Consider the following 25,391-nt stretch of genomic DNA (forward strand, 5'->3'; position numbering starts at 1 on the left):
CCCTCAACTGGGATCTGTCTAATATTTTCTCATGGTTAGACTGGGGCTCTGGGTTTGGGAGGAGGACCACAGAGGTACAGTGCCCTCTCATCACCTCCTATCAAGGCACATCCTATCAACACGGCTCACCACTGATGCTGCGAGCCCTGGTCATCTGGCTGAGCTGGTGTCTGTCAGGTTTCCCCACCAGAAGGTTCCGCTTTCTTCCCCTTTCCATACTGTACCCTTTAGAAAGAAGTCTCTGTGCACAGCTCACACTTAAGGAATGGGGAGTTATGCCCCACATCCTTGAGGGTGCAGTATCTGTGTAAATTATTTGGAATTCTTCTGTATGGGAGGCTTGTCTATTCTCCATTTATTTATTTATTTATTCAATCATTTATTTACATCATGGACTCATGAATATTTATAATCCATGCTTTGGGTTACGTTCCAATACTGTGCTATTTTCTTGCTCAAATGGTTCCAGCTTTGGCCATTAGGAGCTCTCTAAGTTGGCTCTTGTGTCCCTTTGACATACTCACACTTTCTTACTTTTAATAGTAATAATGGATTTTTCATCCCCTTTCTTTCAGGAAGTATTGCATGTTGATCACTGTTGACACTGGATGATGGGTTCATGGGGGTTCAGTATACTACTCTCTCAACCTTTGCTCACATTAAATTCTTTACAAAATAGAAAGTGCTGCGTGTTGGCTACCTTGGATGTGAGACTTCATGTTGCCATGTGCTGTACCTGGGCCACATCTGCTGTGTCTGGGCTGATGGGACAAAGGGGATGACAAGAGCCTGGGACTTCAGCTGCCAGGGTCAGAGCAGGCTCAATGTCACAGCTCTCTCAAGGGGGAGGCTAGGTGGACCCTAGGGCTGCAGGGGCTCTGCTCCCCAGCTGTGCTGACCAGTGCCTGGCTGGACAGTGGTGAGCACGCTGCAAGGGGCACCTTGGTGAGGTGGATGACCATCGTGATGATGAAATGAGTACCCCGGAGATCTACGCTGTGCTCCTGAGGAAGGCTAACACTTTTTTGGGCTCTACCCAAGTCTCCCCACCTCCCTCGGGAGCAGTAGCGGCCATGGACCTGGATACCAAGGCAGCCAGTGAACGTGGTGGAACGTGGTGATCCAGCCCATGCAGTGGCCCACCTTCCCTGCACCAGCAGCCTCTACCCAGCCTCTCTGCACACTGCATGGGGAGCCCAAGGCTGAGGAAGGAAGGAGAGCACACCAAGAGCTTGAGAAGTAATAACCTGGCCCTGTTCCTTGCTGCTCCCATATGCCAACCCTCTCCTCGAGGGCCCCAGCTTCTCAACTCCTCTGGCATGTGCATTTGTGCCATGGGCACGAGGCTGGTCTCCATCTACTCTAAGCTTCTTGAAAGCAGGGCCCAGGCTTCATCAGCTGCCCCAAATCTCCGCAGTGCCTGGCTCACAAGAATACGTGCATACCTGTGAGTTGAACTCATGCAAAGGCAACCCCAGAACTGACCTAAAAGTGCACAGAGATGAACGTACACTTGAGGGCTGGAGCCCACTGCATTTGTGGGGTACTCGTGGTAGGTCAGGTACTGCACCAGGGGTGCAGCAGCAAGCACAGAGACCAGCGCCTGGCCTCCTGGAGCTCCCAGTGGGAAACACCTGCCCAAGTGTCCGTAGCAGCTCTCTACAAAGAAGGGGGCCCTAGACTCATTTCCTGGATGGGAACCACAGTCGAGTTGTTGGAAACAGAGATCCCCTACGCGAAGTCTCCCACTAGCCTTCCAGTAGGTATTTGCTGTAGACGTGACATTCCTCCTCTCAGCTGGCTGGCCTTGCTGTGGCCTTTTGGCCCAAAGCTGTCAGCTGCTGTCCTTTAGCCCCAGATCTGCCCCTGCCACCTCCAAGCTGTTGATGGCACTGGGAGATAGGAAACAATGAAGCTCTCCAGCATGTGCGTGGGAGCCACACTGCCAGCTGGACTCCTCTGGCTGGTGACGTGTGACCAGGGGTGTGGGTGGCAGCTCTGCACGCCCATTTGGTTATTTCTTGAACCAGACTTTGCATGGCTCATTGGGCCCTTGCAGGAGCTGGCTTATACAGTGTGTGCCTCTCCCCACTGGCCTGCCGTGGTAGCCATCAGGTTTCTGTTTTTCTTGGTAGGAGACTCAAACTCTCACCATATTCGGCATTGGAGTGGAAGGTTCTGGCACAGATTTATTAACACTGGATCCTTGATTATTATTCTTTTTTTTCCTCTGGCCTTTAATTTACTAGTAAAAATTAGCAGAGACTGTGCTGGATAAGGCTGGAGGTGGACAAGGGCCCCACTCCTGCAGTGGACATCAGAGGAAAACAATGCTGAATGGGGCCTGGCAGTCAGAGCAGGCCTGCTGGTACAGCTGGCATCCAGCATGGGGAGAAGGATGGAACCCGCTCAGCTGGTTGTAAATTGTCCAGGGCCACCTGTTTGGCTCTCTTCTAGACACGCCCATCCTGCTAGGTGTGTGTGTGCATGCATCAAGCACATACAATCAGCCAGGGTGAGCTGAAGCACATGGGCCCTGGGGTCCAGTCATTAGACCACAGAGCAAACAGGCTGTAGTCTGTCCCCACCTCACCCTACAGGGCAGACTCTGCTCAAGGGGCCCCTGCACGGGAAGGCTGAAAAGCGAGGGCTCGACCCTATCCAGACCAGGCCTTTCAGGAAAGGCTGGGCAGGCACAAGATGGGCTTGCAGTATCTCTGTGCCTAGCACAGTGAGGACCACCAGGGATTACAGAAATATGAGCTGAAACCAGGATGGCGAACAGGTGAAGTAACCAGTAAGGTAATGGTTAATGGTTCTGATCCAGCCAGCAAGCGTCTATTTCATTTCTCAAGTCCAGATTTTTTCAAACAGTAACATATTCATGGTCTTGCTTGAGTTCCTTCAGAAATTAAGAAAAGCCTGTCTGTTACCACCCTTTGGTAATCCACACATATTTACTTCCCTTTTCTTTTAAGGATTTTAATACATTGAAGGATGGGGTGTAACAAAACCCAAACAGAAATGGTTGCACAGCCCAGGATCTACGATGGCAGACAGACCTAAGAATTGTTAACATTTGAGTACTTACTAAGCGCCAGGCACAGTTCAAGGTTTTCACGCTTACGCCTTTAGGCCTCACAGTGGCGTTTTGTGCTCTTGCTGTCCTGTGATGCCTCAGGAAACCTGGGTGGTATCACCCAGAGCCAACCCAGACAGGCAGGCTCAGAGCCTGTGACTTCAACAACCCAGGCGCTGGTTCTGAAGCTCCTCAGGCTCCTTGCCCAACCCTGACCCTGACGAAGACAACACCAGCCAGCTGGGTGATGACGGTTTGCTGGGCGAGCCTCCAGAAATCATGTGGGGGCCTGCCTGAGGCTGTCACTCCAGTCCTGCGAACGGTCGGGCCTGCTTATCCAACCTGGGCCAAGAATGGGTTATGTGGCCAATTTGATTTTCTACCTGAGGAATTATCTAGGAACTATTTTTGTTTATCCCTTTCCCAGGGAAAGTCTGGAACATATTAATTAGCCCATGCCTTAGTAAACCACAAACACTGAAGGACACCCCGTCTCAGCCCATTCACAATCTAGCAGTGCTTCAGAAGGGTCCTCATTCTCAGCATGGTTTCTCCAGGGCACGTTCAATGCAGAGGCTGACAAACTCCTTTCCCCTGCCTGGGTTTCCTCCTCAGGCTAGAGAAACTGTTTTGAGCAAAGAAAGGCTCCAGTTTCATTTTCCCAGAGGCTGTCCAGAATGGAGCCCGGCAAACAGGCCTGAGAGACAGCTTTGCTCTGGCTGGCGTATAAACCTGCCTGGTGACCAGAGGGCAGCTGGTGCGCAATACAAAAACAGGTGTTGCCCATGACATCACCTTTGCTCAGGGCTTCAAAAGCGGATGGCTGGGCAGCCCTGGGCCAGCCCTCAAGAGTGTTCAAGCCCCACCGGGAGAAGGCAACCACCATCAAGGCAGCCCTCTCCACCGCACCATGTAACAAGCCCCTCTCCCATCGCCCACTCTTCTCCAGTGCAGCCTCAAAGCACCCAGCCTCAGGCCCACTTTGCTCATTCAGCTCAGCTATGTTCACTTTCCTCAGCAGCTTCCTTTTGTTCCCTGGGTTATTTTACTTTTGGGAGTCAAACCTGAGTGCGTGAGAACCACCTGGGAGAGCTTGTTAACAGACTGACTCTGGCTCTTTGCTTTAGGTCAGAAGGGCAGGAGCCCAGGAATCCTTTTAATAAGCACCCCTGGGCATGGCCCAAGGACCCCACTTTAAGTGAACACCACCACGGGAGCTGCTGAGCAATTCTGCCTGGGCAGGCTACCCAGTGGCCAAAGTTCAGAGATGCCACTGAATAGCGGAGGGGGGGAATGGCCGAGCCTCACCTGGGCTGACACTAGATCTAAGGTCCCCACGGGGGCCTCTTTGGTTTTGAAGAGTGTGTGAGCCCAGTCCTGGGGTCCCCTGCTGTCTCTTACTCACCCTGCCTTGTGAGGAGAGGGCACATCTCAGGGGCAGGAAGCATTTGTGAGACTTCAAGTCTACCCTCCCACACCCCGGGAAGGCTGCAGGAGCTGGATTTTTCCATCTGCAGATTCAGCCCTGGTCACACACTCCGTGTGGATAATGACAGCGGCGCCTGAGTGCTCCCTGAGTCCTGAGGTCAAGAGCATTAGAAGCATTGTTTCCTTTAATCCTCACACTCACCCTGTGAGGTGAGTGCTATTATCCTCCTCACTCCTGGATGACACTGAAGCTGAGAGGAGGAACTAGCCCCACGTCACAGGCTATTGACAGAGCTCGGATCTGGAACGCAGCCCGCCTGACTTGAGAGCCCAAGCATCAAAGACAGCACGCTATTATTAGAGACCAAACTCTGCTTTCCGCACTCCCAGTGCAGGGCTCCATCTCCTCTCCTCCACTAGGCTTGTTTTTAAAACCTGTCCCAGTTCAGATGACAGCTCTGTGAGCTGAGGTAATTATTTGCTGAAGTTGTAGCTCCTCTGCACATGGAATTAGCATATCAAGAATTTGAAACCCTGGGCCTTTTAAAAGACCCTCGCCCTTGGGGCAACTGTAAAGGCAGGAAAATACGAAGCTCACCACTGCGAAAGGGAAAGAGGTGGACAAGACCCTCAGTGAGGCCACCTGCTGCAGTGACCAGCACATCTCCAGGTTCCCTGGCTCTGTGCAGGACTGTCCCGAGCACAAGGCAGCGACGAGAATGAGGAGAGACAGTAACACGGCTGTGAGGGAGGAAATCACGGGCAGACTTCAGTATCCTGTGGCGGCCACACACTGACTGGCCTCCCAGACACACACAGGACTTCAGCCAGGACCTTGTCCCCTCGGCCAGCACACTCTCCAGCCCAGGTCTCTTACCTTGTCTTCCTTTCCAGACAGCTGCTCACAGGGCCACCGCCTCCCCTCCACCACTTGCCCGTCTGCTCAGCGCACCAGTCAGGCAGTTCAGATTCCCCAGGTGAACCGGCGATCCATTGTGGCCCTTTCCTTCCAACTGTTCTAGTGCACTTTTGAGAAGCCTAAAACTCAACCCCTTGTCAGCCAATATCCTGGAGCCAGGGTCTGGCTCTCAGGAACATAGCTTAACCCTGTGATGGCCTGACTGCCCCTTCTTCTGTTTGCTCCCTGCCTACTGGGTGCCCAGCTTCACACTCCTTCTATCTTCTCAACATGCTTCCCCCACAGCTCAGTCCTGATGCCCACCCTGACCACGCCAAGTGTGTGTTAACATGGAATTTCTAATGAAGGCCATACACACAGAGATACAGGAAAGGGCAATGAAAAAGAGGAGGAAAGCATGAGGATTTCGAGGGCTTGTGAGATCACTTGATTTCTCACTCCCATTTTCTTTCTTCTTATTCCTGTCTCTTCCCTGTCTTGAAAAGGAGTGCCTTTAATAAATGGGATGCTGCTCTCTCAGCATCCTTGTTGTCCTCATTGCAAACATGGTTTGGCCGGGGGAGTTTGATGGCGTTACAAGCTGCCTCTTGTACAAACATGACCCACCTGCCAACTCCCATCAGCCACAGAGGCACTCTGGGTTTGACATCCAGCTGACTGGGGTCCCAGCACTACCATTCTGAAGCGAGTGACAAATCAAAGAACTGATTTGACTTCACTCCCTCCCTTGGTCTAGGAACAGCGATATTTCCTGTCAGCCAGACAGGAAAACCAAAGCTGGGCTTTGTTCTGGCCATAAATCCTCTTCCTTTCAAGGTCAAACAAGTTCAGGCTGATGCTGGTCCCTAGCCTGGCTAGAGTTAACTTGATGCTGTTGAAGCCTCCTTTACTTCAAGCCCTTCGCAGCTCTACTGCCTCCTCTTACTATACTGGAACTCTCTAGAAACTGAAAGGTCCTAGAGAACACCAGTCACCTCTGAACTGGGCATTCATCACCAGGAGAAACCCAAACCCACAGCTCTAGGCTACCAATTCTCCAAGGGTCATTTATTGGGCAGGAATTAGATTCTAGAAAGGTTGCCCCAGATAACTCCATCCCTGTTAGAACTTTAAAAACTTCTACCCAATGAGCAAAGTCACCACCACCGCTTTATGCAATCCCCACCCTGCCCAGGCTGAGCTGAGTCTTTAGAACACAAGAGGAAGAGCTCTGGCTTATGGTTGCTCCTGGTTCTGCAAGCCCACGTAAGCAACCTCTGCTCCTCTCTCAGGCTCCCAACAGGCCCAGTGGCCTCCAGACAGCTCCACCCCTAACCACCTTGGCCTGTGCAATGGCAAGAAGACACCACCACCAAGAAGGATAAAATAAGTTTTTATTTATAGTCTTATAGTAAAGGGGGAAGCCTTAACTTGCAAGACAATTCTTCGGCAGTATGTACAACATACTTTTTATTTCCATGGAATGGAATCAAACACGGACTGAGACTACAGAGTATACACTAGAAATCAGCAAACGCCGGGAACAGAGTAGGAAAGAGACAAAGAAATGAGGCCTAAACACACAAAACCCTTCACTGGGATCTGCTGACCGCAGCCAGCACCAGGGCTGGATCACACAATGGGGACACATTCGGAAAGGGAGCGGGGCGGGTGGGGATGGGGCCGCACCGGGGTGCGGGTTTAGTACCAGGTAAATCGCTCTTGGTATTTACATACAAAATCAGTTGGCTCTATTTCTTAGAAATACACACGGAAAGAAAGGAAGATTTGATCATTACTTTATGAATCTGTCGCTTTGCAATACCGACATCATCAGAAATAGGGACAAGTCACTCAGATTCAAATTTCAGTAGCAGGAAATAAATATCAAAACATCATCACTGGCCCTCAATACAAAACCGCTACCCCACCCGCTCCTTCCTCCTTGTCCCACCCCCGCCCTGGGGGCTGCCGCTTCACCGTGTCCACGGCCCTCCCTAAGGCTGGCTGAGAAGCAGGGGTGAAGCAGGCCAAAGACTCTGCACTGCACATCTGCCCTGCTGCCTTTCCCACCACAGACTTCTTCAAGGATCTGGTCTTTCAACAGGAGCGATAAATAGCTTTTTAGACTAAAAAAAAAAATCCTTAAAAAGAAGGGGGGGTAATTCTGATTACTCCAAACCGGTCGTCTTCTCACAGTAGAGCAGTCCACAGATTCACAAAGTCTACCAGGCAGGGGCGAGGGTGGCCCGGGAGGAGAGGCCTGGAGGGGCAGGAGTCCTCCGGGCACGCGCCCGGCAGGGCTGGAGGAGCTGGTGGGTGGTCAGGACACCATGTGCTCAGAGGTCCGGCCGGCCGTCTGTCCTCCACAGAAAAAGCTGCCAAGTTGGGGTATTTTGGTTTAAAAATTCCTGGTGGGGACAGGGAATCCCTGAAGGGAAATGTTAAAAAAAAAAAAAATAGTGGAAATGGGGAAGGAGAACGAGAGCTGTTGTCCAAGAGCTTCTACATAAAAATAAAATAAAAACAAAAAGAGAAAGAGAAAACAATAGAGTCTCTTAAATGGTTCTGAGGGCTCTAAGGGTGAACTGACAGGAGGCTGAGGCGACGGAGGAGACAGACAGTTTTATTGCTGGCCTGCCCCGCGGAGCCTAGCTGGCCTCCATCCGGACCTTCTTCCTGCTCTGGGGCTCTTCGGGCTCCGACTCCGAGCTGGAGTCCGAGCCCCCATCGAAGGCAGAGATGGTGCCGCCCTTGGCGTTGGTGTAGAGGCTGTTGTCTGAGGAGGGGTAGTTGGTCTGCAGTTGGGCACTCGACCTCGCCTTCTCCAGTGCACGGACTGAAAGGCAACCAAGCGAGCGGGTTACAGCCTTCCGGAGGCTGGGGGACTAACCGAGTCTCAGCTCAGGGTCCAGCCTGTTCTTCCGAAGGGCTTGCTGGCCCCTGAGGCTCAGGGTGGCTCAGAAGTAACTCCCTTCTGGTGGCTGTTCCACCCACACGCTTTACTTCCCTCTTCCTTTCCCAGCCAGACCTGGGGGCCCAGTGGACATGGCCAGCCACTCTGCAATGCCACCCAACCCTAAAGAGAAGGCTTGTGATGTCACCGTCCTGTCATGGAAGCCCAGTGTAGTGACAGGAGCATGAGCTCCCTGTGGGACCCAGCAGTGCAATGACAGAGGAGAAGGTGGCCCAGCAATGCCAGGCTCCACAAGGGTGTGAAGGCTACACAACAGCAGGAAAGAATAATATAAGACGTATCAGCCAAAGAAAAGTTTTGGCTTAGCTCTCACGTACAAGATCCACTTGGAAAGACAAGCTGGACACTCGGAAGCAAGTCATCAATACACACGAATCCTGGGCCTTTTGACACATTGCCCCTACATGCAGGCTGCTCGGCCCAGGAACCAACCCGCTGCCGCCTCCCGCTGCCCATCCCTCGGTTCAGCTCATTTTGAGCCTGGAAGGTCAACCCATTTATTTTATTTTATTTTATTTTATTGGAGGTGTTCTAACCCAGGTGGTTACTTGCATTTCCTTTTACTTGCATCTTCCATGAGGGAGGAAGAGAAGTGAATTCCCCAGGAACAAAGAACTTGATCAGCTCTCGCTTTCCCCTGTGGTTGTAGGAAAAGGCGGGTGTGAGCATTGGAGAACAGCATGGGCCTGGCCCATAGGCTGCCCTGATTGGACTACCATTGACAACAGGGAGGGCTCACTGTCCCTGAACACCTGGAGTTTCTGGTACTTACACAGCACACTCCAATCCAAGGACCTCACAGCTCTTTTGAGACACCTGATGCCAGGTGTGACCCCTACCACAGGCAGAGCACCTGAGCCCCAAGACGGGGAGATCAGGTCAGAAAAAAGCCTCCAGACGTCCAACCCCTAGACTCCACTGTTCCCTCACTGGCGGCACAAGTCCTTCCTCAGGATGGCTCTAACACTCAACTACTCAGGCCCAAGAGGCGGGGCCACAGCTGCTTACGAGCACACACTCCGTAACTGGTTCTGACTCTGCAGGCCCAGGGGCGAAGCCCTGACCTGGCCGGAGCACAGCAGGGCCAGCTGCCCCACAAGCTCAGGTGCTCACCTTGCTGCTCCAGAAGAGCATTCTGCCGCTTGAGGTCATCAATATCTTGCTGGTGTGTGTGGTTTTTCCTTCGCATATACTGGATATACTCTGTGGCTTTGTCTAGGATTTGGGCCCGGGATGCCTGTTGCAATATGAGAAAAAGCAAAGGGGACAAAATAAAGACCTAGTCCAAGCAGTGAGGAAACCATGCCTTTCTGCAGCAGCAGCAAGGGGAATGGAAGCGGGAGGGTGAGGCAGGACAAGGCTGACGAAAGACAGTAACTGCTATGGAGAGCCTTCTTTGTGCTGGTCAAGGCGCCAAGGGCTTTACATGGCTCACCTCACCAGCACTCTCTGAGAGGAAGGTCCACCAGGAACCCGAGGCTCAGAGTTTGCTGTTTTATTCAAAATCACCAGCTAGACAGCGGTGGAGCCTGGCTTCAAACTCAGGTCCGTCTGACCTCTGAACTTGTACTCTCCCATCCCTTTTGGTTCTTTAGGTTGCTTTCACGTCTTCAGCCTGGCTATGTCTGAAAACATTAAAATACTACTTAACTGAGAGTTTAGGCCACTCACTCTCTGCTAGGGCCTGACTACAGGGAGCTGGTCCAGAAACGAGTAGAGTCAGCTCTCGGTTGGAGCTGGCTCAGGATGGGAGTGGGGACAAAGTTTGTCATCAAGGTCCTACACCTCAGCCAACAGAGCCACGCTGCGGTGTCACTATTCAGCCCTCCTGGTTGAAGAGACTTTCGTGAAAACTGTCAGAGCTCGATGTCAACACAGGAAGGGCATGAGATTGAGCCATTCCAGGAAGCAACCACACCTTCACCATGGGTAGCCTAGGCCCTACCCTGTCAGAGGAACAAAGTTACTAAGCCAGTAAAATGGATGTCAGGTTACTCTGGAGGTCAAACTTGCCTGGAAGATTCCCTTCAGGCTGCAAACATGGCCAGAATTACTCATGGCCAGGCGAATCGGCAGAATGGTACGAAGGCAGGCGAAGTGAAGCCCGAGGCAGGGTAGTCTAGTAGCTCAAGTGTGGCCCTCATGTCCCCGAGGCTCCTGAGCAGTAGCAAAGCCTCTTACTCAGGGTAGGGCAGTCCTGAACAGTTCTGTATTACAACCCCAGAAGGTCCTAAACAACCAGAACACAGCAAGAGGGAGGGCAAAGAAAAAGCCACACTCAGGCCAGCAAAACTAAATTCACTTGTACTAAATCCTGACAATCTTAATTTACAGACCTCAGGCTGGGCTGGGTATCAGAGAGGTTTACAAGGCCTAGGTTTATTCACCAGTCCTCACAAGTACTAGAATTTCTAAGCCTTCCTCTTATAGCACCCTTAAGGCAATTTCCTCAAAAGGAAATTGTTCCTATTCAACCATTTTTATCTGGTGTGAATTATGTGCAAGGTACTGAGCAGACACTGTGGGGAAACAAAGTGTATCAGTCATGGCTTCTTTTGCCCAGAAGCTTACTTACTATCTAGTCGAGGAGATAAATATATCTACACACAGACAAATCACAGGGCAGTACTGACAAGTGTAACTTGAGTAGTACAGATTAGAAAGGCCACAGGAAAGATGGCTTCTGGCTAGGGCGATTACTGTGTGGCAGGCAATGGCCTTGGCTCTGCACATACACACACACACATGCTCCCATCTGAAACAGTGAGCCCTGGTCACTATTTGTGGGAAAGGGTCACTGTGAGCCGGGAGAATAGCACAGCCACGGGCATAAGGGTGGGGACAGAGCCAGGTGCATTTCTTTAGTTGAGTAAGTCAGCTTACGTAGGGAGAATGAGAGCACTTAGCAATGAGGGCTTGCAACTCCAGTTGCAAGGCCACTGCAGATGCTGTTTCCAATTTCTGCCAGAGGGGACTTATTAGGGTCTAATTATTAGGTGATAAAATGGAAAAAAAAAAAAAAAGGGCACATGGTTAGAAGGGACTAATTAGAATACCCTGCCACTCCAGACACTAGAGAGTGGATTAAAGATAAAGTATTGTGGAACAGGTGGCAGGGTGGTAAGAAAGAGCCTAGGAATCCGGGGGCAGTGCATTCTAGGTTCTGTCATTAATGGGCTCTGGACTGCAGACACAGTATTGCTCTCCATGGCTACGCCTTATCTGACTAGAAATTCTCTCAGACCCAACCTAACCCTCCAAATGTTATGAACACCAACACTGATCTAATTGCTAAGTATTTTACATCCCAGTCTTTCTTTAAATTTGCCTATTTTTTTCAACTAACAGTTGTCAGAAAGCAACATTAGCTCTTAAGTACTTACTTGCATCAGAGACAAGGGTAAAAAGCAAAATCTCTGAAAGGGAGCATTTGTAAATGTTCAGTGATAACTTTTAATGAATGACTGGACTGAGTCGCAGCCTGTATGCTACCAAGGTTTCTCCTTCACGTATTTATACATGAAACCATGAAGTGAAAGTGAGCAGTAAGCACAGCACAACAAACCAAAGAGGGAAAAAGATCCCGAGTGATGGAAGTTTCCATTTCAGGGCAGTTTTCAGACGAAGAAAAAATTCATAGATGCTTAGAACACGGAGTGCCTTGGGAACAAGAGGTCCCCAAGGGCTGGATTGCTATAAACCTACAGAACGCTAAGCACAACCCTTCCTGCATGCCCCAAACAAAGCAGAAGCATCCTAGGCCTCTTGGGGGCCTCCTGACCTCTTCTTAGAAAGTCCAAAAGAATGGTTCAATTAATTTTATTTTGCCCTTCCCAAGGTACTCGAAGTAAAACCCAACAAGAAAATATTTAAAGTACAAAATACATAATTCCCCAAAACTTACATGTGTATCTAGTACAGGGGAGAAAAACCAAAAGGTTGAAGCTAGAAAATGCTAGACTCCTCCAAAATCCCCTCCTCCCAGCTTTCCAAACCATACCAGATCATGTTAAGATGTTGGCAGGCCCTTCCTTACCTTTATGAATTTACATTATGTGAACAGTAAACATGAAGCCAGCACAAACCCTGGGCTTTACGGCGTGGACCGTGGAATGGCCATGGGCTTTCAGTTTCTCTTTTCTGAAACGTGCTCAGTCAACTGAGTCAGCAATTTTCACGTGAGTGTGACTGAGCGGATAGAACTTGGTAAGTCAACGTGTCCACAGATTGACTATTACCTTTGGGTACCCAGTAAGGACCTAAGTAATTTTTTTTTCCTGCTCGTTTTTACAAGTAGAAGGCACTAATTCTGATTCTGCCTTTCTGAGCAGAAAGAGATCTCTTCAATGGTTTGGACACAGCCCTGAGAAAGATGGACTGTGACTGAGGGGACTGAAGAGGTACTGGATGTCCTACGAAGCAGTGTGAGTTAACGCAAAGTGGCTCATCAGGCCTCTCTCTCACCTCTGGGAGCCATGCAAAAGAACACTGGACAGCCTTGCCAGATCTTGTTCCAAAGTCCTGGTTGCACACAGCAGTACAAATGATGATGATGATAACCGCAGCAGCTAACACTGAGCACTCATCAAATGCCAGGTATCCTCATACAACCTCTTGCTATTTTATTTCCCCTATTTTATAAATGAGGACACCGAGGCACAGAGCTGTAACCTGCCTAATGTTACAGAACTAGTAGCTAGTGGAGTCAGGATTTGAACCCAGGCCTCTGAGACACACCTATTTTGGGAAGACAGAAAGGCTGTGCAACTAATAAAAAAGATCAAGAGACTTGCAGAGACAGCGCTGTCACGCAGGGAGAGTTTGAGCAGGAGGAAAAGGACTACACAGGAGTCACCTGATCCGGCTACAAGGATGTCAGTGAAGCCCCTGGCGAGGCTGGTTTCCTTGGAGGAGCGAGAGCTCAGGTAAATCCTCTCTGCACCTGCGGGTGCAGGAGCGCGATGGAGCTGAAGCAAAGATGAAGACTAGTTTTTAGAATTAGGTTGAAAAAGTAAGAAATGGGGGGAAAAAAAGGAGCTTGCAATAATAGCAGCACTGAAGGAAGACTTTTTCTTTTAAAGACAGGTGAAAACTGAACAGACTTCTAGCAGAGAAGCAAATAGAGAGGAAAAACCTAAAGATGCAAGATAGCTTGAGAGAGCTGAGTACCATGGCCTGCGGGAGCAGAGACGCCAGCTCCCCATAGTACTGCCGGCTCCATTACCTAAGAAGGGTAAAACCAAAGCGGACAGTGGAGAAGACCTGGTGTGGCCGAGGGGCCCAGCAGGCCCCTGTCCTCCTCCTGCTCACGCCACAGCTGCAGCTGCTTGCCGTCTGCATCGCTGCCCACAGCGGCACAGACACAGGAAAGGGTCAAGCCAGCCTCCAGAGGCACCCACTTGAACATAACTCTGCTTGGGAACACAGTGCACCCTCCTCGCATGTTATGGCAAGAATCGACTACATATTTTCGGAAAGGCTCCAAAACCAAGAGCTTGATTCTAATTAATACCTTTTTAAGGCCCCAGTGACTCCTCAAGTAGTTAACACAGACACTCAGGATGACATCCAAGGTTACTCAATCCTGTTTAAGGCAGTGATTCTCAAAATTTTTCATATAAGGAAAGAGTTCACACACTTCTGGAGTTCATAAATTTCTGGAGTTGTCAATCTTATTACAGTAACCTGGATTTGTGTAAAACTCCAAGTTGTTTTAGAGAGCAGGGGGAGAGGTGAGGAAGAGAACAGTAGCACTAGACTGTGGCCATTAGCAACACCACTGCCCTTCCCCAGGGCCTAATGCTGACTCGAGAAACAATATCTCAGCTGTATTTATCATTTTTCCTCCTCACTCTCAAAATCAGATCCCACCATGCTGATGTTACAGCTGCCTTGTTTCCCCAAGAATCAAAATGCTGTATCCTGGGGAAGGAAAAAAGAACTAGTGCCTGACTCACCAACTGACATCTGTTTTATTTTCCACTAGTTATTTTAAAGAAAATAAAACTATTATTTTCTGAAACCTGCACATGCTTTTACACATAGTAAGGTAAAAGGAGGCTAGGGCAAGGCAAGTAAACACCTGCATTTGAATAAACCATCTTCTGAAAACAAAAATTAAAGAATTTGCACAATAAATTTGGGTCTGCATTAAACTAGTTCATTGCAAAATGGAACCCCTCCTCAGTGCCAACAAGAGAAGCTGGAAGGCTCTGGAGTGAGAGCCAGCATAGCCAAGTGGCCCCTCAAAGACGTCCTGCTGCCAGGCCCTCCCCAGCCCAAAAGACCATCTTGTAGATTACTAGGGGAAGGCAGAGCTATCATGCCCTTCAAGGGGCTTAGTTCCAGCCAGGAGTCAGACCTTTGCTTAAGGGTCAACACAAATCATGTTTCAAACCCTGTATTCCTTTCCTTGGCCTTGGGCCTTGGTAGTTTGAAATGAAGGTGCAACACTTCCCCACCAAACTTTGACCATGAAGGACAGGAGCACACAGTTCCCCGAAGAGGAGATAAAGCTATTAAATAAACACGTGGAAAGGATTTACTATCACAGGTAATAAACAGAATACAAAATTAATTACTACCTTTTGCCTACTAAATTAGTCACCCCCTCCAAAAAGAAAATTCTAATGATGGTAAAATTGGTACTCTCAAAATACTGCCAAAACACTAGTCTTTGGAATTTGCCTGAAAAAGTAAGAAATGAAAAAAAGAAGACATGAAAACAATCCTGGAAAGCATTTTGGCAACACACAGCAAAACACCAGATGTTCTTACCCCCAGACCCAGCAATCCAACTTCCGGGAATCTATTCTATGGAGACAGCCACATACACCAAGATGGTCATCATTACATTATTTATAAAATTAGAAAACTGGAAGCAACTTAAATGGCCAACAGAAAGAGAAAAACACCTAACGACTAAATATGAACACTCTAAGACTTAGGAAAAAAGCATATTATGTGAAAACAGCAAGCTATAACATTTTACTCATGTAAAGCATACATATGAAGAGACCAGAAAGGAATACACAGATTGATAATACCATCATTTCCTTGCTTCTTAGACTTTTATCAATAAACCCCTGGATTTAATAATAGCAGCTTTTGGGGGGGAGAAAAAAGGAAGCAGGTTTCTTTTGATACCCACCTTAAGGCACCCAATTTCAGCCATATTAAAATGAGGTGTGGGGTGGGGAGAGTACTGTGTATCTTTGAACTGCACTGTCCAACACAATAGCTACTAGCCACATGTGGCTAATAAGTGTTTGAAATGTAACTAGACTGAATGGAGATGTGCTCTAAGTATAAAACACACATTGCATTTTTAAGACAGTGCAAGAAAATAAAGTAAAATATCTTACTAGTAATTTTGTTTCATTTACTTTTTGCTGAGGAAGATGATCCCTGAGCTAACATCTGTGCCAATTTTCCTCTATTTTGTATGTGGGTCACTGTCACGGCATAGCCACCAAAGAGTGGTGTAGGTCTGCACCCAGGAACCAAACCTGGGCTGCTGAAGCAGAGCATGCCGGACTTAACCACCAGGTCACAGGGCTGGCCCCTCATTAGTAATTTTTAATGTACTGGTAACATTTTGAGGTCATACTTATTTTTTCATATTAGGTTAAATAAAATATATTAAATTAATTTCACCTATTTTACTTTTTTATTGTGTCAACTAAAAAAATTTAACTGTACTTATAGTTAAATTGTTATTTGTGGTCCCACATTAAACTTCTATCAGGCGATGCTTGTCTTAGAATCTTAGAATGAAGAAAGGTGGTAGTTGTGTTAAGAGGATGGGGGGGCTGTTTGTTTCTTCCTCCTCTCTTTCTAAAGTTTTTGCAATTTTGTTAGAGGACAAAAAGAAAAAGAAATGCTAAAAGGAAAGCCTAGTAACCAATCTCTCTCCCCCAATGTCAAGATGGAAGAACGTCCCTCCCCCAGCCCCTGGCCCTCTCCCCAGGAGCGAGCCTGCCCTATTGGCGCTGCAGAGTCTCAGAAGGACGAACAGGCTCCTGCCCTCCAAGAGCGCACCCTCTGGTCAGGTGCTAAGATCGTCACAGAAACAAGAGAGATACAGGAGAGGCTCCACAAAGGGCCATGGGGTTCAGAGAGAATGATACCACAGGGTTCTCAGAGTGGTGAAGTATCTGATATGGGCCTTGAAGGCAGGTGGTGGAGACTGACTGGCAGCGGAGGCCCAGGCAGGGAGAAACACATGCAGGTACACGGGCAGGAAAGGGGGCACAGGCTGAGGACCCCTTGAGAGTGGGTCTCTTCACTGTGAAACCTCAAGGTCACCTGGGCGGTGAGGCCGGAGTTGGACCTTGAGCAAAGGAAAGAACTCAGATAAACTGAGAATGACATTCCTGGGGAAACAGAAGGTGTACACCCCTCCACAATAAAGGGAGGAAGAGAAAAAGCAGGCAGGCAAGTCGAGTTCCTTATTTAGAGAACACAGAATGCCAGTCCTTACCTTGCTGAGCCCTGAAAGGCCCTTGGAGGTTTCAGGCAGCACATAAACACAGTTTAGAAAGAAATGGATAAATCAATACATTTATAGTTGCTGAGCCCAGAGCTTTAGGGAGACTTAGGAAACTATGGACAGCAATTTAAGATGTAGAAAATTTAAGAAGAAAATAATTGCACAAGTTGGAATCTGGCCAGGTAATAACCTTAATGAGTAATAAGGTGAAATAGGTAGGGCTGTGGTTTATATTTCATTTAAAAGATAATCCCTCCAGCAGCCCAGACATGATGTAGAAACTTTCTGTGTGAACAGCCTGCCTTAAAAGGCGTCCACCAAAATGAGCCTCTCCCAGTGTAACGTGGCCAGGTGGACCAGGGCTCCTTTCCTTCAGTTAATAAACACTCACTCTGTGCCAGGCACTGAGGGAAGAAATACAACCAAAAGATGTCTTCCCTGCCTTTATGGTACTTATTATGGTGTAGTGCAGGAGATGGGCAGACAGTCACCAAGTAACCACACAAATATATATACAGTTACAACTGGGATAAGCGCCCTAGTCACAGTGCTGAGTGGGTTTAACAGGGAGACTGACCTTCAGCCATAAAAACTGTCACATTCCCTGCTATAAGGGAACTATTCAATTTCCACAACTACCTGTTAAGGAAACTAGGCTTTAATGGAGATGAAACAGAGTAGCTCAGTGTTTTAACCTCTTATTTGATGCTCAGCCTGTTATCTTATTATTGTTAACTGTAAGGTGTAATCCTCTCTCCCAACAAGAGAGCAAGACCCTCAAGAGCAGACACCATCCATTATGCCTTTTACACCTCCACCACACTCACACGGGTCTTAATTAAACAGCTGAGCACAACCATGCTGCCTGCTGCTGTTTTCTTTAAAGGGCTAAGCAAGCCCACTCTTTGCTCTGGCACTTTGACTCCACAGCTATACGCTGGGAACCTACCATGTGCCAGAGTCTGTGACAGGAGCTGACAGAGGCAGTGCCCTCAGATTCCCACCCAAAATGAAGGAATTCTAAACTTAACGCTGACTAGAAGAAACCCTGTTTTTACTTTCACTTTAGGTTACATTCTCTCTTTTTAACACAGCTCTATCCAGAAAGGAGAAATCCAGAGTACAACTGCCTGAGAGAGCAATTAAGTATGATAAACAGGCATTTAGGAAGAGACTTAAAAGATGAGAAATTTCTATAAACCACTGTACAGCTACAAACGGCAATGTTGAAACAGAACCTTCTATCACTAAAGTCAACCACGCTAAGGAGCCAGTGTGATTGGACGTAATCCCTCTGGCTGAGGTGGTGGGGCTAATCTAAGGGGGGAGGGCAGAATTATGTCCCCAGTAAAGGCGAAATGATGGGCTGGCCATTGCCCCCACAGAAACAGGGTGAGCTCAGTGCCAGCAAGCCACTGGTCCACCCTCCCTAGTACCCAACCAAGGACCCTTAAAACAAACAATAATTCTGTTCTAGAAAAGTAATGTCAAGAAGAACAAGGCAAAGAAAAAAAAAAAAGAAAAGAAAAGTAATGTCTCCCCATAACACAGGGGGCCACAGTTACTCTTGCTTTTACTCCCATACTCTGGTTGACTGGCTGATGGTTCTATTTCCATCCCATCTCTCAGTGAACTCCACATAGTGCTAAAAAACTATAAGGGAAACAAAAGACTACAACCACAGAGTTCCAGAGTCCACCTGCAAACACTGGGACCTATGGCAAAACACAAATGGACTGCCAACTCTAATGGTCTATTTCACAGAACAGCTAGCTATGCGGACTCAGAAAAGTTTACAAACTTTAAACGATCCTCAAATCTCTGCACTTCAATGTTACCTACACACGCCACCTTAGGGGAGAGTATTTTAGTAGCAGCCCTGGTATGACATACTGCCAAGATCACTGGCTCTATCCAGGGGACGCTCCCCATATAAAGACAAGATATAAGTATTTAAGCAAGAGTTCTTTAAGATATCCTTTGATTGTTTACCCCTGGTTTGGTCAAAAGACTGAACCTGGCAACTGGCAGTCCTGGGTTCTAGTCCCTGTCCAGCTGTAGACTGGGATCATGATCTTGAGCCTGTTTTCTCACCCTGATATAGCAACGACAGTAGGAGTGGTTAGCAATGGTAACTGTTCAATTACAATACACAGTATAATACTTGCCTCATAGAATTGCTGTGCAGATTTAATTTTACATTGCAATACAGATGTTAGTTACTACTTATTTTTTTATTTAAGCAAAAGGAGACCATTCCGTACGTTTATTTTATAGAAGAAATACAGAAAACAGAGGATAGAGTTTGGATCTCACATTTAAAGCTATTTTTTTTTATACAAGTATCCCCCATTCTTGGTTAGGATCCAATTCAATCAGTATTAGTTTCTTTTTAAAAAACAAAAGGCTTGGGGCTGGCCCAGTGGTGTAGTGGCTAAGTTCATGCACTCCGCTTCGGTGGTCTAGGGTTCACAGGTTCGGATCCCGGGCCCAGACCTAGCACCACTTGTCAAGCCTTGCTGTGGCAGCATGCCACATAAAATAGGGGAAGATTCGCACAGATGTTAGCTAGGGAATAATCTTCCTCAAGCAAAAAGAGGAAGACTGGCAATAGATGTTAGCTCAGGGCCAATCTTCCTCACAAAAAAAGAAAGGCTTAAGACATGTATGACAGATAATCCAAATACTAAGTAAGAAGTCACCTGGAAAATAAAGAAGCTCAAATCAAAGGAGACTGGAGACCTTTCCTTCAAGAATCTGATCTAAGCCCTCAAAACTTACAGGGTAAAATAATAATTTTATGATTATTTACATAATGTCACAACCTTAATTACTGCAATCCAAATCAAGAATTAGCCAATTTCCTTTGGTTCAAATACCACATTTTAAAAAATTGCAACACTGAGTGAGAACTCGGAAGTCTGAGACCGAAGTGTTCTGCTGGACTCCCTGAAGCACCTGTGAAACGGTGCTGGCAGACAAGGAGAGCAGGGAGGTCATGGAACTTAGATGGGAAGGGGTGGGGTGCAACCAGAGCCAGCAGCCATTTCCTTTATTCATACTTCGTACGAAACACTTGGATTGTAACACAGGACAGGATTCTCAAGTCAGAAAGGCACCTGGTAAATTCCCACACTGGGGCTCTGTTGATGGGTTCTACGAAACCCGGCCCCTCAAGCACTCCTCTCCCCGAGTCTCGCTACTTCTCTGACCTCATCTCCTGCCACCATCCCTTCACTTACTCCACTGCAGCCACTCTGGCCTCTATTCTCCTTGGCGGGCCCAGGAATGCTCCCCCGTTCCTGCCTCTGGACTACTACACTCACCTTCCCTCTGCCCAGAATGCTCACCACCAGACAGACACATGCTCTTTCCTTCGCTTCCTCCAAACCCCTGGTGGAACGCTGCCTGCCAGTGAGTTTTCTTGTCTGCCCTAATGACAGTTGCAGCCCTTCTTCCCGTTTAACTTTCTCCACAGCGTTCTCGACATACTGTATATAGTTCATCATGAGTTCATTTTCTATCTTCTCCTCACCAGAATAAGGGCTTCTGGCTCTGTTTTGTTCACTGCTGTATTCCTAGTATCTAGAACAGTGCCTGGCGTGTAGCAAACCCTCAATAAATATTTGTTGAATGGAGTGAGTGAATAAATGAATGGGCCACGATGAATGATCAACTATTCAGTCGTAAGCTACCAAATCCACACTGTCCACTTCCTTGAAGAAAGGAGACAACAGGATTCAGGGTAACGTAATTTTAAGGACTTATGGAAGAATGTTATGGCAATGTAAAATAGGCTCGTTAAGGTAAAAGGTTTGGCTGAGCTCCTATGACCCGCCTCTCACAAACTGTTCTCAAACTTAAGAATGCCGAGGAATCACCTGACCGCTTGTTATAAACACAGATCCCCCGGCCTGCCTCTAGCAAGGGGGATTCAGGAGAAATTCTGATGTGGGTGGTCCAAGGGCACCTCTGGGAAACAATGCCTTGGCACTACTCCTGGTTAGATATGAGACTTGGGAGAAGGCAGCTCTTGTGATTTAGTTCACCACTGTAATGGAGACCATGGCATACGAATAAGCACTGACTGTCAACAGTTTAGACGCGCACAAGAGATAACTCTTTGCACGTGTGTACTTGGACTGTAAGGGTGAGTCTCACTCCCCATCATAAACATTTCTTTTGGTACTCAGACAGTGTTGTGTCCAGGAATGTTGTCATTCCAGGTAAGTACCTTGATCCACAGCCATTAAACCAAGTCCACACTAAGTAGGCCTGACCCATGGCAAATTCTGGTTTTGCAATACTAGGTATTCACATGGCCTCTTGGCTGTTTTGTTTTCCTCATAAAGGTCAGACCTGCCCCATGCTACAGCCACATAGAAAGCCACACCTTAGATAAGGTATAAAGCACATGACTTACCAGAGTGGCAATATAATCAAACAGAAACCATAATCATTCCATGTTTGATTCTGGATAACCAAACCAACCCAGGACCCTCACCACAGAGCTAAATCAGGAAAGCCATTCAAAGCACAGCTGAGAGCAATGATTTTTCTGAAAATGGCTGCTTCTTTAAACACTGGATCATTGAACCAAAAATCCCAGGTCCTAGTCCCTGCCACTTACACCACTGAACTGTTGCAGGAAGCAGCCAGCTACATTCTCTGTCAAGGACGGAACTAACTGCGCAAACAGATGTTTTCTCTAAATTCAAAGGAGTGACCCTAATCCACAGGCTGCTTACTCAAAGCTTCCAACTCTGTTTTTCAAATGAAGAAACAGTTGGCGCCTACCTCTCCAGGGAAAACATTAGTTTCCGGAAGGCCACCAGTGGGGTGGGGAAAGGGGGGAGCAGCACAGTTATTTTTTTCTTCCATTTCATAGGAACATGTCTCTTTACTGAAGTCTTTCGTCCCACAGTTTAAAATGCTCTTCACGCTCTTTTGAAAGAGCAGCTGTTGGAACTGTGAGAGCACTGGTGTCCAGGTTGGGTCACACACATTCCTGGGAAGTGTCATCTAAAATGAGCACTAACTTTCAACCACACGGAAGAAATGCTCATGGAGGTCTAGGGAATCACTGACCTCAGGAATCCTTAGTGTTGTCCCAAACTACTAGGGGCTACTCTCTATACTATAATGTACAGTTCTAATAATTTCTTGAATGAGTACTTTATTACAAATAATACTAATTTTAAAAGATAATTCCTACTGATGTCTTACAAGAAGCTCTATTCCACCTGACACTAAAGCAGGGAACCTAGAGCAGGTAAGGTGTGTGAAGATTCCCCCAAAGAATCAAAAATGAAGGAAACCATGTTACCTGAACAGCCCTGACTCCAGTTCTTTCCAGAAGGGTGAGTGCCCTGTTAAGACCCACAGCAAGTTCCAAACTGGTGGTGGCCAATCAGCTTTTTCAATAAACTCACCTTCTCTCCCTGGAGGGAGGGGACCGAGTCCCGCAGACTGTGAAAGCTGTCTTTGATGTGGTCCCTGCGTTTTCGTTCCAGTGCATTATGATGAGCCCGTTTGTCAGCCTAGGGAAATGGGAGAGAGAGCACATTAGAGAAGTCACTCCTTCTGCTTGGAACAGGTGTGTGGGGTACAGCCTGGAAGTATATGCTGTCAGCGCTGTCCCTGCGATTGCACGGGGAAGGATTTGTCGAGGGGGGCAGTTAGGAGTCTCCAGAATTAGGCTCTGCTAAAGGGGGAGAAAGGGGTGAGCAAGGCTTGCGACAGGAACATCCAAAGTAGCTCGATGCATCCAGCTCATGCATAAGGAAAATAAATGTTATTCATGGGGACAAAGTGTGACTCTCCTGCAACATTAGTCTTCCCCTACAACTTACTCATGTGACAGAACAACTGCTAGTCCATGGTTGGGAGGTGACCAGGTAAAAGCTCCAGTGGGCCCCTTCCTAAGACGCGTAAGAGATCCCCCATGGCGGGTACCCAGGGAAGGAGTCAGGTCACCGGCGCAGGGCTTCTCTCCATGTGAAACCCAGAACCATGAGTCTGGTGTGGTCTCCAGCTAGGCAAATGAACCAATTTAAGACCTTTTCATCAAATCATACAAGAGAAACCAAAACCTCTAGAAAACCCAGAGGCATGAATCTGCGATCATGAAGACAGAGCTGATACTGACATGAACTGCATTCTGAGTTCCTGTTTTTTAAGGCGGATCCAAGGTACTATCCTGCCAAGGGCTTCCAGAAAGACAGTTCTTAGATGGCAAATCTTCTGACACTCACATGCTCTGAATAAATTTCCTCAGGCACCTGTGGCAGGTCATGCTTATTTGGCAGTATCTAAATACCCATGGACCAAAAAGTCTTTATCCTGCCCTGCTTAGAATTACAAATAAGAACATCAGCTGGCAAGGGACGAAGACTGCCAACAAATCAGGAATGGCGAAATATTCTGGCTTCAGGCAGACGAGACAGTGCTGGAGAGCCTGCAGGACAGCTTTAGCAGGTCCCCGTGAAAGGGGCACTCCCTCCAAATGGGACACAGATGCCTACTCAACCTACCGCAAGAATGACATCACATCAACACTTTGGGAATTACGGAAAACAATACCTGAGAATTTATCCTGAATACACAAGGTTGCACTGAGCTAACCTAAAGAACAAGTCTGTATATGGGCAGTTCAGGTAGTTTTAATCTACCTGGACAGAGCACCAGGAATTTTAAAAATAAATAACTTGGCTTAGGCACAAGAATGCTTGAAATGAATCCTGTACTAGACAAGACGCACAGACAAAAATCTATAAAGACAAGAGTTGCAGGGTCAGAGGACTTGAAATTCTATTATCTAATCCTAGAAGTCTGAGTCAGGCTGGGAGCAGCTGTGACAACTCCAGGCACTTCCTGGACTCTCCAGCGCCTCACCTTACCCACAGCTCTGCTGAGTTGGACACGTGGTTCTCCTCAGCACATGCTCATTCTCAGGGCAGACGCCTGGAGCACCTCTAGAGCTCTCTTCATCTTGTTAAATCTGAATTCACTGTAAAATGAGTGTTTGCTGAGCTCTAGTGATATATGGAATTTATGGGGAAAGTGAAGGAACAGCCAAGCTTAGAATACCAGAGAACTGGAGGCCAGAGGTAGGTTTGCCATATCATACAACGTTAGAGTAAGAAATCAGCTGATGCCTTCTAACAGCAGGATGAAATAGCTTGAGGGAATTAAACATATTTAAGGACCTAGTCCTTTTCTAACTTACTGTTCCCTCTAGTCACCTACACAGGTAAGTTGGGCTGGCTTCTAATCTGGACTAGATCTAAAGAGCTTAGAAGCTAAGAGATGGCATTTGGCATCTGTCTGCCTCTCCTGTGTTTTCTACACTCCCTAAGATGGTTTATTTACATGCAAATTAATCGTCCAGCTTTGGTCTCTAGCAGCAGCCCAAGATACTCATGTCTACTAAATCACCCTGATTCCTGGCCCTCCTCCCAGCTTAAGAGCTGTGCACAGAAGCAGTGACACCAGAGTTACCCACAATCCCTCTTGTTGATACAAATAAAATTCTAATTGTCTGTTTTCTTTCTGGGAGAGCCCTGCAAATCTCAAACGGCAGAATCAAGCCGGACTTGGTTTCACTCAGGCCTGCTCTAGAGGGGTGGAGCTAAGTATAATCTAACACCAAAATCATCCCCACAATGCACTACCCCCTTCCCATTCAGTGAGCCCTGAAAGGACTCAAATGGACAAGTCTTTTGGTTAGAGGATTGTAAGTGAACTTGGCTGTGGACCATCAACAGAAATCCTGGCTTCTCATCTGGGGAGCCAGCCAAGTTTGAGAAGTTGGCTCAACAAGGAAAGGCAGCAGTCCACTGCCTGGTAGAAAGCCTGGCTAGGGACTGTTGTTCTCAAAGTAGTGGATGGAATTTCTGTGGTGTTTCCAGGCCCAATTTAACTAGCAGAAGAGTGGAATCTTAGACCAATCCCCGCTGCTGTGTCCATCCCCAAGCTGCTACGCCTAACCAGAGTCGATTTTAAAGCTCTCAGAGACAATGGCAATGATGTCTTTTTCTCCTCCCTAAGCCTTATTTGAAAGAGCAAGTTAAAAATATGCAGAATTAACATGCCTAATTCCAGGCAACTCTGAACTAAACAATACCTCTAGTGGCTTGAAAGAGCATATGAAAAACCTTTACACAAGGCTGACTCTGTTTGGGAAACATTTCCAAACCATAGATCCATCTAGCCCGCTAACACTGCTGCTTCCTGTACCACCACCACCTCCCCTCCCTTCATCCAAATGGAGGGCCAGGTGCCAGGCTTATCATTGCTTTGTTAACTGTCTTCACTTGCTGGCAACCTTTTTTGAAAGGGCCAAGGTTTCAGAGTTGACAATGAAAAACTGGGTGAAGACTCCCAGTGTAAGGCATCTGAGATCCCCCCACAAACTCAAAACTAGTGTTAAAAAAAAAAAAAAAGGGAAAGCGCCAAACAATTGTGTCTTGAACAAACAAAGCTCAACTCAGATGAAACAGCTTTCTTTCACCAATAC

General features: G+C 47.6%; 1 protein-coding gene across 9 annotated transcripts in view; it reads right to left on the reverse strand.

The window, feature by feature from the left end:
• Positions 1-25,391, reverse strand: part of MAX (MYC associated factor X) — a 36,324-nt gene that overhangs the window by 5,292 nt on the left and 5,641 nt on the right. For 2 of the 9 annotated variants that reach the window (XR_011532758.1, XR_011532760.1), the window contains 4 exons: positions 22,306-22,413; positions 9,496-9,619; positions 8,935-9,019; positions 6,783-8,244 (listed from right to left, as the gene is read on the reverse strand). Coding sequence is in view for 5 of the 9 variants with exons in the window: in XM_070593201.1 (XP_070449302.1) it covers positions 8,057-8,244; positions 9,496-9,619; positions 22,306-22,413 (420 nt within the window). In the remaining 4 variants the exon portion in view is untranslated. Of the gene's footprint in view, positions 1-6,782; positions 8,245-8,918; positions 9,020-9,495; positions 9,620-22,305; positions 22,414-25,391 lie in introns of those variants that run through there. The other 7 variants (XR_011532759.1, XR_011532761.1, XM_070593201.1 and 4 more) reach the window with 4 other exon arrangements.

The sequence above is a fragment of the Equus przewalskii genome, chromosome 25, assembly GCF_037783145.1.
Source record: "Equus przewalskii isolate Varuska chromosome 25, EquPr2, whole genome shotgun sequence".
NCBI lineage: Eukaryota > Metazoa > Chordata > Mammalia > Perissodactyla > Equidae > Equus > Equus przewalskii.